The sequence below is a fragment of the Typopeltis vanoorti genome, chromosome 15, assembly GCF_054136105.1.
Source record: "Typopeltis vanoorti isolate ZY-2024b chromosome 15, IOZ_Tvanoo_1.0, whole genome shotgun sequence".
Taxonomy (NCBI): domain Eukaryota; kingdom Metazoa; phylum Arthropoda; class Arachnida; order Uropygi; family Thelyphonidae; genus Typopeltis; species Typopeltis vanoorti.
In genome coordinates this window covers 88,010,048-88,025,350 of record NC_143563.1, presented here as the reverse complement: position 1 = coordinate 88,025,350, position 15,303 = coordinate 88,010,048, and the positions used below count along the sequence as shown (strand labels likewise).

Sequence of the window (15,303 nt, the reverse complement as noted above, 5' to 3'; positions counted from 1 at the left end):
TTGTCCTCCCTAAAACTTGGATTTTTTTATCCTCCATGCACACAGACAATTAAGAGACGAACTGCATCATAATCTTAGTTGCTTTCAACTGTAATTTCACTCATTCAGTTAGGAAACAGCTGTTAATGTGAGAGACTAATGTGTTTCATTGGAAAACGATGTTCATTTGCAAAACACTCCGATCATTCTGAACACAAAAGTGATAGACGTACTATGTTATTAGGTACGAAGTAAAAAGAAAATTCTTATTACTATTAATTTGGTGCTGGCATGGAATCTTAGGACCATTTTGTCTCAGGCAATTCTTGTCATGCTTCTCTAGTTTTGATATCAGATTATCAATCTCTCTCTCTCTCTCTCTCTCTCTCTCTCTCTCTGTGTGTGTGTGTGTGTGCGTGCCCTCCTTTACCTTCCAGTCACCTATCATCTCTAGATCCTTAGCCGCCTCAGTATTCTGCATCGCCATCTTTACGACACACACACACACACTATCTTTTCAGTACAAAATATAACACCCTACACTTGGTAAGCTTAAACTTAATCGATTTTCTGCTGCCATTACTAATCTGTTTGTCATCATGAAGTGATACGATTCCAGAGCCAGTTTTTGTTGCGCTGTTAAATCAACAAATGATGAATCCTCCCACACACCTTCAAACCATCAACAAGATTAATATGCAAATTAAATATCAGTGTACCAAGGACATATGGCACCCAGCTTGTTATCTTCATTCACTCTGACTTCTGTTCCTCTATATTCTATTTGTGGGGGGGGGGGGGGGGTTCAGACAATTGCACTCTTATCCACGCACCAACTTATTGTTTGCTCTTAAACAATACAATGATTGCCTTATTCCCAGCCACCCTGTAGTGGCTGGGAGGAAGTCCATAGCCTTTTCAAGTGCCTTTTTGAAATCGAGTAATATGATAGTCATTGCGCATATATCAAACAGGAATGCTACTTATTAAGAAATCCTTTAAAATTTTGGAAACATTCTGTGTAAAGAATTACTCGCAAGGATTAATAAGAAAAGATTTCTCTCTCTACAAAGCCATGTTTTTCTCCTTAGCTCCATATCGCTGCCTACTATCTCAATAATTCTGATCCTAACTAATATTTCCAAACTTTAACAACCATTCCAAAAATCCTAATCAGTTAGGTAGTTTATTTTAATATCACTACCAACACTCAGGTGTCGTTTTCTAAACAGTCATTAGCTAGTCTTAGCGAGACGGGTTTAGGCTTTCGAGTGGTAGGTGGGATTAAATTTTGTCAATGATTCGATATTTTTTTGTAATTCAAGATAACCGTATTTGAGTTAATTACATAGTTTTTTTCGCCTCATAAAATAGCAATTGCCTAATTAACACACACGTAATAACTTAGATGTCATATGGATAGTTGGGCAAACCAGAAGACTGCACTAAATTAATGAACTCATTCTAAGCCTTCTTTCTCAATCATTTTCACTAAAATGTTTGACAGATGTTTAAGGGAGAATTCGGGAATTGCTAATGTACGATAATTCGAGTGTGGTTAGAAATATACAAAATATTTCAGTATGTTTTTCAATTATCCTTACGTTACTGTTTTATTTTGTAGTCTCGAGTCATTGTACAGTCACAAGGAGAAAGGAATTTTCATATTTTTTACCAACTGCTTAGTGGAGCCGACGTCCACCTTCTTAGTAAGTATTTGTTGGCTATTTAATGAATTATTCTAACTCACTTAAGATATACTTATTAGTATATGTGAATGTTTCGATTAATAATGCTGTTTAAAAGTGCTCTTCCCTAATTTATTTAAAACTAGATCCAAGCCCGTAAATATATTCAACTTATTTTTTCGGAGATGTTAATCTTATTAATTATTAATTTTGATTCATTTTATTTAGGTCTTTTTTCCCTGCTCTATGATTTTATTATTTGAAGGTTTTCTTTTAAAGCAAATTCATATAAGCTTTCTTCAAGTTTTAAATTTTCTAAATTTATTGCATTGAACATCTGTTTAATTAGGTTCAATTAGTTTATTTCTTTCTCATTTTTAATAATTATTTTATATTTCACTATTCTGTGATCACTTCTTGTATTAAAATTAGTTAAAACTGTTACATAATTTATGTCTCTTATTTGTTTTTAAAATCTGTTTCATTCGAGGTCTGGCTATTAAGACTTCTCCATATTCATTTACGGTGGCTCTTTCGTCTTATTATTTTTAAACGAGTTCCTAATAAAGAGCCTGTTATCTCCAATAAATCCCAGCAATTATTTAAAAGACATATGGTCACTCCTATACTTCATAGGATTTGGGGAGTGAAGACGTTTCTGTGGGAAGAAATAGCAGTGTTGCAGATGCCCTTTTCCCCTAGAATTAATAAGACTATCGCAAACATTCATGCCCACAATAGGATTCAAAACCCACAGCTTTATTGGTTGGAAAGTGGATGTGCTATCTGCTCTACCGTCCAGGCAAGCTTACGGGTAATTCTTCCTTCCTAATCCGAACCAACCCAATTCTAAAAGTTTGCTATAAAATTCTTTGACTTCCTCATCAGAGTAATAATTGGTCCTAAACTGGTAAAACGTTTATCTGATATATTCTGTTTATAGATATTTCTATTTATGCTATTCTAATAGGAATATGCAAGTGCAGCAAGTTGGGAAAAAGCGATGAAGTGCCAGATTCATTTCTAATCACTCTACTTGACTTTTTAGCACAATAATTCATTAACGTTGTATAGCATCACGTTGTTTGTATTTTTGGCTGAAGAGATCGTAGAATGAGTTCATACTTTTGTGACTGTGTTACAGTCGATTGAGAAAGAATGTAGGTGGTGTAATGGTGGACAGAGATTTTTATGATTATATTATATATTTACATAATAATAAAGATAACGTTAAAGATAACTACTATATTGAGAACACAGTGACAATTATGAATAATAATATTATTGGCTCTCTTTAGATGGGCTTGATCTCACTTTCTCCTGGCATATTATGTTCAGGTCTAGTCTCCTGAGTAATGGTGTAAAACAATGCGAGAGAGAGCAGGGCTGTAGAAGGTAAACAGATTAAGGCTATGTTGGATTCTAGTGAATCCAACGTAAGCAGGGAAGAAAAGAGAGAAAAATTATCCGTGAAGTTGAATGAACATAATTCTCAAGGAAGAGAAGAGATTTTTTGCGTGGTGAATGAATAGAGAATGTCGCACGAGGAAATTGAGTATACCTGTGATAATATTAAACGAGACATAATAGTCTTCTATGCTGTTACCAGGAGGTACTCAGTTAACAATAATTATAAATAATGATATAGTGAAAAGGACCAGCTATGAATGCCTCCGACTAAGAAATATATCTTCAAGTTCATTTTTATCTGTTACTTAAAACTGCAGTGTTTAAATAAGCATTATTTTTCAGAAAATTGAAGATAGATTGAGCACGTGCTGAGCCCGAAGTGCAATGCACTGTTACTTCATAAAATAACATTTTGTTATTCTATCGTATTTATTATTATATGTATGATGCATTTTATTATTATTGCTGTCACTGTAATTCAGCGCAAGCTTCTAAGCGCCCTTCTTTGTGACTGCTGAGGAATTCGCCACGCATGAAATAGTATTATTTTCTCGACATCGGTGAAGTCACGAGACTCATCGTAGGAGGTCAACGGTAGTCAATATAAATCTACCGTACCACTCCTTAAACTTATCCATCGTTTGCACTTTCACCACCCTATCAGGAAATGCATTCCATGTTCTTACTATTTTCCATTCAAAAAAATCTTACTTCTTACCATTTTTACTCACCACTTCCTTTTGTAACTTCCAGGAATGGCTCCTCGTTATCCTTGTTTCTTCCCCTTTTTATTATATGAAAAATGTCATTGTTAATCCGATAATAACCCTTCAACATCTTAACTATCTCAATCCCCCCCTCCTTTGTCCTCTATCCACCAAACTCTGCATACACTCAGTCTATCCTCATAACCAACGTTGTACAGCCGTGATATCATTTTTGTTATCCGTCTCTGTACCCTATTCAAGGTTACTTAATTCTCTCCAAAATCCCGGTGACGAGATCTGAGCACAGAAATCCAAATGTGGTCTGATTAAAGCTTTATTCAATAGGATCACTACCAGCATTGTCCGGGCGGTTAGCCTAGTGGCTTTCGCAACCATATGACTCGGGAAGGAGTGTCCCAGGTTCGATTCCGGTCGAAGAAGTGAGGAATTTGAGTATGTATTTATGTATCTTCCTCAGCCATAGCCAAGTTTGCCGGTCTTGGGCTCGGGCAGTAAGTTTTTTTCCCCAGTTTATCTGGCGTTTTTCATCCCGCAAGCAGGCAAACCGGCCCCGTGAACACACGCGGATCTACAGCCATAAATACTTAACCCCCCATGAGGGGGCTCATTCGCCCCAATAGGGACGGGGGAGAAAAAGGGAGGAAACCTCATACGAATAAATAAATAAGAACCACCAGCATTTTATCTCTCTCGCGTGGTCAATGCCCTCCTCAATATTTGCAGCAATTCTCTGAGATGTCTTTATAGCCTTAGCAATATGTCGTCTGAATTTCACATTTCTATCAGCCATCATCCCAAGATCCCTTGATTCCTCACTTCAAGTATAGCTCCATCAATGGAGTATGAAGTGGATCTCAGATTTCAAAACCTTACATTTATTTGCTCACCTTTCTAGCTTACTTAAATCCTCATGAAGCGCCAAAACTTAGAATGTTTACAAATAATCCTAAGCTTCACATCATCAGCAAACAACTTCCTGTAGTTATATAACGAAATAGCATGAATGTAGTCCTTTAATTTCTCTATATTCAAATAATTTCTATAATTTGTGTAGAAATGAGTGAATAAATTCATATGAATATGGAAGAATTTCAAGCCGTTGGCATACTGTTTGCAAAGCGTATATGTTTTGAACGGTTTTCGGTTACTTGAATCTTTTCTTCCTTCTTAAAATAACTTTTGTTATGAAGACTTTAACGTACTTCTGTTGCAAAAACAATTTAATACCTACGCACGAATAGTTATTTACTTAGTCAGTTTTTAAAGCTGCGCTGTTTTATTGACGATAGCTGTAGTTACGAGAAGTAATATCATGGAAAATCACCGAACTTGACAGACGATAAAGTCTCGATGAGTATTATTTTTGCCATTATATCGGATTACTTTTGACAGTAAAGATTTTCATATGTGTTACTTTACATTTCTCTTGACAGTAAAATCTTCATAAATCCACATAAATACTTGTAACTCAAAAATAAAGTAGGAAGGGACGCAGATGTGAAAAATGCGTCTAATATTTGGACAACTTTTAATCCTAGTGAAATATACGAAAATATCAATCGATTCATGACAGCGACATTCGTGTTCTGTTGAGGAAAATGAAAGAAATTTTATTTTACTTCTTTATAGGAAGTATTGATTGATGCTACGGAGAAAAGGTTGATGCAGATTGTTTCTTTCTGAATATTAAATACTTCATATTTAATCTGCTTATCTAATTGCAAGGATTAGGCGGATAAAGAAAGGTAGCAAAGATATACATTTCCACAACTTCATAAGTAAATGCTTAGAAATGCGTAAACGATGCATCTTTATTCAACTTTTATGGAGAAGTTTCAAGCAGAGATTTTTTTTCTTCGCGTGCCAAAAGTCATTTATTCCACTATAATGCGTGTCTAGAATTGTTGTGTGCATGCGCGCACGCGCGCACACACACACACACACACACACACACACACACACACACACACACACACACACACACACACCGAGAGAGTATTGTAACCTGCCGCAGAATATATATCTTTTGTTATTTGGTGGAATAGATTTCTCAAATTAATAGTTGTAGCATTTAAACAGTTTGCCTTTTATCCTTGGACAGTTAGTAAGTTAGAACCTTCCCTCGATGAGTCTTTGGACTCCTTGGAGGTGTAATAATAATTATATTCCCATATTGAACGCCTTCTTAACGTATCTCATACCATGCCTTGACGTTTTCCTCTCGGAACTGATTTTTTTTTTTCTTCCCACAAAGCAGACAAATCGACCAGAACGTCCGGTTGACAAACATAATGTCCAGACCTCATAGCATTAGTTGCCTCTGCCATAATTCCAAACAACCCAACCGAAATGAACTCTTTAAAAGAATTTTAAAACAAGAAACATTATCAGTACCGTGGAAGTTGATTTGTTATTAAAAATTTTACATAAACGCGCGCTCATTAGGTTAACAATTTAACTAAACTCTGTGTTTATAGTGTAGTTTGCAAAGAATCATAAATTACATAATGTACCTGAAAGATTTATTTTGCGCTTTCATATGCAAGCTGTTACAGGACTGATCGTGATTTTTTTTTTTTTTTTTTTTTTTTGTGAATAAAATCATTTTCGCAAAATTATTTTATTCACAATAAAAAAAAGTTTTAAATTAGAGCGAAAAATAATAGCTTTTCAGATTGTTTATTGTTTAATGAATACTAGGTTCAAGAGAGCTTGAATGACTTTTTTTATTAATTCCACTTTTATTCGCTCTGCACATTACGCCAAATAAGCAATAGCCTTAGCATTGATTCATGTCTGAAACCGAAATGAAATAATTTACTAAATTTTTTATTTACAAGCAGACGTTTCGCCAAATCAATCAATTTATTAAGGGCACTTTAACGATAGACAATCAACGCAGGCTGAGAATGAAATGTCCCGAGAACAGAACTGAAGATGTGATCCCACACAAATTTTGTTGCACCATTCTATCTTCTTATCACCAGTTCACAAAATATCACGTATAGCGCGACTTTCGCACTCCATCCATGTAACTCATTGTTTGAAGTCTTTTCATTCTCATTCTTCGCTTAGTTAAAGTGCTCTTGATAATGCTAGCTTCAACTAGCGAATTATACTCTTTTAAGTAATTAATTTGGTTTGTTTATTCTTTATTTTCATTCCAGAGTGGCGCAGTTTTTGTACTAATAACTTCGATATTGAATCAAATCATGGTGTCTCATAAGTCATGGAACAATCCGTCACATAACGTAAATACGTTTCATTTTCCGCATCATGCGCCATTTCTTTCGATCTATCATGATGTATGCAACAGAGTTCCATTTTTTTTCGTGGAAGTTGATCGAATAGAGCTACTTTACAAAGCGAGCGGGTCTTAGGTTGTGACGCGTTTTATTAAATTTAACCCGTTTATCGTATATGTATATACAAACACACACACACACACACACACACACACACACACACACACACACACATGAGCAATTAATGTTCCATTCTCAAGTGGAGTGAAAACAAATTAGTTAATATGCTGTTAAAACATAGGATATTTCTTTCGGATAATAAGACAACTATTTCATTCCCTCTTACTTTTGACGTATGAGATTCCGATATCCTTTTAAGGTCAGTTTTACCCTACTCGATTCAACTTTCATATCTAGCTTTTTCCTGGTATAAACATATATCATTAGTCCCCTCAGCCTCTAAAATCTTGGTTCAAAACACTACTTTTCTCCTGCTCAACTCCTAACCAGCCTTATAATATTTCTCACAATTGCGGTGGTGCAACCAAAACCTCCATAAAATTTCTTTATTGTATACAGAAGAGGGCAATCGGCTTGACACGTGACCCCCCCCCCCACTCTCTCTCATACAGACTCCACAGACTCTATCCAGTCACTTTAGCATAAGCGGTCTGTTTCGGCATTATGTCTTTTCCATAGGTACTTCTATGTGCGTTGTTCTATTGAACTGGTTACTACCATTCCTTGCTTTACTCCGGGCATGAAAACCTACAGCAGCCACTAGTCTAGTCAATGTCTGTGCACAGTCCAACTCCAAATATAACATTTCATCTACCTGTGTTCTTTGGAACAACTTTTCCCATACTGTTACTCCTAGTGAATGCAATCCCAAAGCTTTTCATAGAACTTATCAAGAGATTCTTGCTCATACATATCACTTCATCATGATCAAATTCCTGCCATGTACCCTCAAGGGGTGTACAGGATATGATAGTACTACATGAAAAAAATTACATCATTATTAATTTCCTATCTACAATTTTCCTCCAAATCAGTCTGTTACTTGTCAAGACTCCAACATTATCAGATCTTATATTTCTATCATCTAAAGCACTCTGTACCGTATCAATCCACCTATATCTTGGTCTTCCTCTGGGTCGTTTTGCTGCCAACCTGGCAGAGAACACTTGTTTTGCTAATCTTTCCTCGCCCATTCTGTTTAAGTGACCATACCACCTGAGATAAGCTCTGCTAACGTATTCCTGGATGCTGACAATGTCAAGTTCTTTCCTAATATCCTCGTTTTTAATATGATACTGCCATTGATGCCATCTGTTCACGCCTATAATCTTTCTCAGGACTCTCATATCTGTGGTCTCTAGTCTTTGGTCAAGTGTTTTACTTCTGACCCAGCTCTCAGATCCATAAGTTAAAACTGGTTTGAATACTGTCTTGTATACAGCTAATTTAGTGTTCCGACTAATTTCTCTCTTATTCCATATGAATTTATTCAATTGACTTCCCACCATACCAGCTTTGCTGATTCTGTTGTCTATTTCTATATTTAATTTACCATCTTCAGTAAAAATCGTGCCTAAATAGCTGAAATGTTTTACTTGTTCCACAGGTTCTCCATTCACAACACAGTTGACATTTTCAATGATTCTGCCTATTTTCATTGTCTTTGTCTTTTTATTGCTGACCTTCATACCATATCTATTACAACAGCTATTCAATTTAGTCAGAGAATCTTGCAGACTTGTAGCGGATTTATTTAGAAGTATAACATCATCCGCATAAAGCAAAGAGCTGACATTAAACAAAGAGCTACATATCACTTGTCCATACATAATACCATTGTGTTATGGAGCTTTTAACTTCTCGGAGTTGTGTGTACATTTTGTATGCCATTTGTACTTGGTATTTATAAACTTCGGAGCACACTGTATTGCACAGAAGTGTTCTACGATCCGTTTTTTTTTTCTTTTACGCTGAGGGGTATAAACTTGCATTTCCTTTGGGAAAATCCTACTTATCCACGACAAAGGCTGTGACTAACTTTGTAAATGTAAACAGACTTAGTTGAAAGGGATTCCAAAATACATTGGAGTCTGTTACAAAAATTAAGCAGTAACGACGTTTCTTCGTCCAATCCAGCATCACAAAGCAAATATCACGTGTAACACCGCAATTGCTTATAAAATGACCTCTCCTGTGGAAAAAAAACGGCCAGCAATAAAAAAAAAAATTAATTAAAAACTGCGGAACCAAGAATCAAATACTTCCGGCCCCCAGACCTCGAAAGCTAACGTGAAGTGGGAGAGAGACAACGTATGATGTTTTGTGTAGAAACATCTCTATAGAATTTAATTTTTGCTAAATAAAGAAAAGGAAAGATTTTATTATTCGTTTAATGTAGTTTATTAGCTTTGAAAGTGAATTTTAGGAATATAGGATATGATTGACTTGTAACTAAAATATCTCCGCTGGAAAAATGCACCTATAGAAGTACTGCTTCTCGTGATTGCTATGGTAGATCAATATTCATAATGAGATCGAACTTCGCTTTTAGAAACTCATCAGGGACCTGCGAATTAGGATAAGAAATCACCGTCCGTTAAAGCTGCCGTTTAGAATCATTGATATTTGATAATTTTTCTTCAACAGCGCAGCACTGTCACTGGTATAAGGCATATAAGACGAGCGAAATCTTAATATCGCGGAGTATTTGGAAATTTGATCCAATATCGTTTAATGCCGTTCGGTGCTTGTCAAATGACACAAGCTGCATTCGCTAATCCATCAGAAACTGTATTCGTGGTGATGAGATGTGGTTTGTCTGAAGCAGACATTTTATGTATTTTTTTTGCTTTGCGTTTTGCACCTAGAAATCTGTCAGCATCGTCTTTAGTCATGAAACGCTATTCAATCAGCTCTTTTTACCAATTTTCTTCAATTTTAAAGGCATTAAACCGATTTTTTTCCTCGTTTCACCTCCCAGTTTTGCCACTAAATAGTAGAGGGCGATGATGGTGTAGTTACTTCTATCACCTGATTTTAGCACTACATGCTACGAGTTTACTCTGTGTCGAAAATTAGGAGAAGGGATTGCGAGTAAAGACATTTCACATCTATCGGACACCCCCTTCCCAATTTTTCCATCTTCACACAGAGCATCGTTTGCGAGTGCTGGCACACGCACATGTTCCTCTTTATATTTCCCTCATTTTTCTGAATGATATCAGTGTTTATCTAGATTGGGACCAAAGCTAGAGGTAAGGAACTTTCTCCATTCATAGCTCGAGCACTGAACACTCAATAACGTAATGTACTTCTCTCGTTAAGATTTTCTGTCACTTTGCTCACTCCCCCCTTGATTATCTGACATATTACGCTACAGAGTTCAGCTCCCTCTCTTTTTGTTCCGAACTATTAGTCGAGAACAAAACACGATTCGTGTTTTTACATTTCCTTTAGATGAAATATTTGTAGCAATTAAGTGTTATACTTGTGTTTTGCAAATACAGACAGCCCTCGGTTTTCGACGGTTCAATTTACGCCAATTCACAATAATGCCGGATGCCTGCGCGTGCTTTCTTACTGTAGTGTGGTCTGACTGATAAACCATGCTAGCAGGCACTCTAGTGTTTGAGTGTTTACCGAGCTACTACGACGTGTATGTATCAAACCTAGTTTTACTGTTGAATCTACCTAATTTTCTATTTAATTATTTTTACATACACGAGTATTTAAATTGATAAAGTACGTAATTACATACCATGCCTGATAAAAGAAGTGCAGAAAAGTTAGCAGAACTTGATGTTAAGAAGGCGAGGAAATCAATCACACTTGAAAAGAAGATGGAGGTGATTCGAAGAATGGAAGATGGGCAGACACGTGCTAATGTCTGTAGAAGTATGAACTTACCTCCATCGACTGTTACTACAATTATGAAAGATACAGATAGAATAAAACAGTCTGCACAACAATCTATGGCAGTATTAAATGCAAAACATGTACGTTATAGCAGGGGTAAACTTCATGAAAATATGGAAAAATTATTATCGTTATGGGTGGATGACTTGAATCAGGAAAAACATTCCTCTGACGCAGGCTGTAATAACTGACATTGGACTTTTTGTTGAACTGTTATAACATTGAGCATTGTTATAACTGACAATGAATTTTTTTTGAGCATCTTAAAGGAACAGAGGCGAAGAAACATTTTTAGGAAGCAAAGTTCATGAGATTTAAGTCTCGAAGTAAGTGCCACAGTGTAAAATTATGTGGTGAGGCGGCAAGTGCAGATGTAGTGGTAGCGGCTGCTTTTCCTAAATAATTTAAAGACTGTGTAGAACAAGGAATTTATCCTCCTGATCTCATTTTTAATGTTGATGAGACTGGCCTCTACTGGAAAAAATTGCCATCACAATTGACTGATGAACTCTGCGAAATGGACCACGATTGGGAAAGGAGTGTAATCGCATCTATTCGACCTTACGCTGAACTCTTTAAAGAAATAAAAAGAAAATCCAGGCAGTTAACACTGGATACTTTTTTCAAAAAAAATGCAGATGATCCGAAACCAGGAACTTCAACATAGAAATATGTAATATCTTTTCTAAGTTTCATATTTTTTTATATAATTTTGTTTTATTTTCGTTATTAATAATTTTATTTTAAGAAATATATGTATGTATTATCAAAGCTTTAAATATAATAATGTTACACATACTTCATGTGCATATTTTTTGACAGCGTGGAACATAACTTTGTACCTTCCATTAAAATTAGGTTCGTTTTACGCCGATTCGATTTACGCCCGTTTTTTCAGGAATGGAAGTGAGGCGTAAACCGAGGGCTGCCTGTACTGTATTTATATTATAATTGTTATGTGTAAAACTTCGTGAACGGAAGAAATTAGGATGTTTACATAGATGAAGGCATGTTTCCCTGTTTTGCTTTGTATTGTACAGTATAACTTGTATTTATTTTTCTTACATGTTTTCTGTTAACACTGCTGTTTTCTTTTTAATTGTGTTTTATGTTGTGCTTCTAGTTAATTTTCTTTTCCTTGAAATTCAGTTTTTCTGGAATTCAGTTATCAGAGAGAATTTCGTCTCTGAGACTTGTGCGTGTACCGCAGGTTCTTTCTCAGTAGTTGCTTCCGAACAATGACGTTCACTTCCGTCAAGAATTTTATGACACTCATCTTCCAAGTTTATTACAATACACAAAAAGATATTTTACATAAAAAGTCGCAGATACGAAAGGCCAATATAGGAAATACGGGCACAAAAAAAATAAAATAAAATAAAAATGATAAAAAAAATAACCAGTAACAGCACATGAATCTTAAATATTAATAAATTCCAATTGCTGATCAGAAAAAAACGGTCATCTTAAGAGAAATAAGTTGCATCACTTCTTGGAAAATCAATCCTAATCCTTCCTCTCTTTGAGAGGGTTGCAGCTGATTACTAGGGAGATGAGACGCAAGGTGGTTTCCCGTTGCCTTCCTTGCGTAAGTATTTATGACTGCAGCCGTGTGTGCTGACGGGACTGTTTTGCCTGTTTTTATTATTATCTGAGACCTCCAGGGAGGCTATAAATCACCCAAATCAGCTATCATACCTTTCCTTAAATTCATTCACGCTAGATGCACTCACTACCTCTAAAGGCAAACTATTCCACTCACTCACTGCTCTCTTGGAGAAAAACCTACCTCTTAACCCTTTCTTGACTGTGAACAAACTTAACTTCCATGGATTTCCCCCCGCGTTCTCTCCCCACCTTCCACATAACAAAACATTTCATCAGTTGAAATCCTATAACACCCATTCAAACGTTTATAGACCTCTATCATGTCATATCTTTCTCCTGTTAACCAGAGTCTGCAATCCACATACTCGCAATTTGTCCTCATAATATAAATCCCATAATCCAGATATAATCTTTGTAAGTCTTCCCGTTTCCACAGCTTCTTTATCCCCTTAGAATCTGGGAGACCAAACTGCACACAATAATCCAGGTGTGGTCTTATCAAAGCAAAATTACTTTCTTATCCTCACATGTCAAGGCTCGCTTCAACGTCTTAATTATCCTCTGAGCCGTATTTGAAACTTTTGCTATGTGACCTTTATTCTTATTCACAATACACCAAGATCCCTTGCCTCTTCAGTTTATTGTAGCGTAACTCACTAGTATAATATGCTGCCACACCAATGTGCATAACTTTACACTTACTAACATTAAACTGATAGCCATTTTCGTCAGCTCACGTTTCCAGTCTACTCAAATCATTTTGTAACTGCTGAATATCAGTAGCATCCCTGATTGCCCTGCCTATCTTCGCATCATCGACAAACAACATTTGATGATAGACCCTGCCTGATGTCATTAATGTATAGATTGAACAATAATGTCCCAAGTACTGAACCCTGAAGTACATTACTAGTCACCTTAAATTTGGCAGATTCACACCCATTGTATACCAATTTTTGATAGCAAACTGGCTGATATTCCATCCGTCTCTAATGACAAATTCTTATCCAGATTATGCAACAGCTCTTCAGCCTCATTTTCATGAACCTTTAACTCTTCATCCAACGTAGCAGTAGCATTGTGCACTATGTTACATACACCTGATTGATACATCTTAGCAAAATAAGCACTCATTAACTGAACAATCTCCTTAGCTTCCGACTCTCAAGTACCATCTGCATCCTATTCATATAATTAGATATGCAATCTATTTGGTCTTGTTCCAGAATTTTCTCTTTTCCCTCCCCAGACATACTTAAAAGGTTCGAACCCAAAGCAAATTTTTCTACTCCTTCGCCACATACATAACCATGTTCGAAGGCATTCATATCTTTATCACGTTTGCATACCATACCATACCTGAACTTTCACACACATATTTCCAGTTCCCCCTTGATGATCTAGTTTCCCTGATCATATCATTGTGGGTGGGTTATATATATATATATATATATATATATGTTAATTAAACAACGCACCTTTAATAAGATACTTAGGTCTATTTATCGATAGCAACTTGAACTGATAGCCATTTTGCTATGTTTCGTTTTTGAGAAACAAAGTAAAATTTGTTGATCTACAATTTCTCAGATGTTTGTAGTAATTCATGGATAATTTCCTCACTTTAATAATCACTTCCTGGGATGGAGATTATTATAGTGACCTGCTGCCCCATCTCGTTCCTAATCAAAACAAAAATAATATAACGTTCCTTATCAAAACAAAAAGAGCAAGCAAACTTTCTAACCAGCGTCACACTCCAACAAAAAACTGTAACCCATCCATCAAATCTTACAATTACGCAAACCTTGCCTATTTTGCTGTTAATATACGTCAGGAAGTATATTAAACATTTCCGTGTGTAATTAATGTGGATTATAATTTGCGCTGTTGAAGAAACTTGTTGGAGTACCGAAAATCAAGAGATTTTTCACAAATCCTTTCAACATGAAGCTACTAACGACTACAGTAAATTACTTGACAATATAAAGTCAGCTTCTTCTGACTTTGTCAGACTTGAAATTACTTTATATTTTTTGAGAGATTAAAAAACTGAGTTACCGGGAGAAAACACCCTCCACCTTCGTATAAGACCGGCAAACTCGCCATTCGTCGAAAGAAACCAGTTAAAGTTCCGCCCGTCATGGACGGAAATCGAACCTAGGTCTTTCCGAAAAAAGGGCTCAGTCTGTATAGAAGAAGTATTAAAATAAATAGACTGTCATCACAAACAAAACATACGCTAAATAATACAACAAACAATATGCCGAAATACCACTGAAAACAAATATCAATATATATATTATATAATATATACCAAAACCTTCGTGAAAAATAATAAAATAAAAATAAGGCACTATTCCGAATTAAAAATAATAAATAAATAAAAGACACCTCAGTAAATACAATGTAAACCAATATATATATATATATATATATATATATATATATACATATACACACACACTCCAGGAGATTGACGAGGCCAGGGATTTGGGAGTATTGGTGGATAGGGTGTTGAAGTTTAGGGGGAACATTGCAAAAGTGGCTAAATCAGCTCATCAAATCACTTGGTTACTGAAGAATAATTTGACGAGCAGAGACAAGCAAGTTATTGTTCCTCAGTATCGAGCCTTGATATGACCCCATCTTGACTACTGTGCCCAGATCTGGGCGCCAGGGTTTCTTCTTGATGGGGAGGAGATGGAG

The 15,303-nt window shown here is 35.9% G+C and overlaps 1 protein-coding gene across 1 annotated transcript in view; it reads left to right on the top strand.

Annotated features, from left to right (window-relative positions):
- LOC150098956 (unconventional myosin-Ib-like) overlaps window positions 1-15,303 on the top strand; it is a 574,946-nt gene that overhangs the window by 148,950 nt on the left and 410,693 nt on the right. The window contains exon 9 of the mRNA XM_090405778.1: window positions 1,604-1,688. Within this exon, the coding sequence (XP_090261904.1) occupies window positions 1,604-1,688 (85 nt within the window). The remainder of the gene's footprint in view (window positions 1-1,603; window positions 1,689-15,303) is intronic.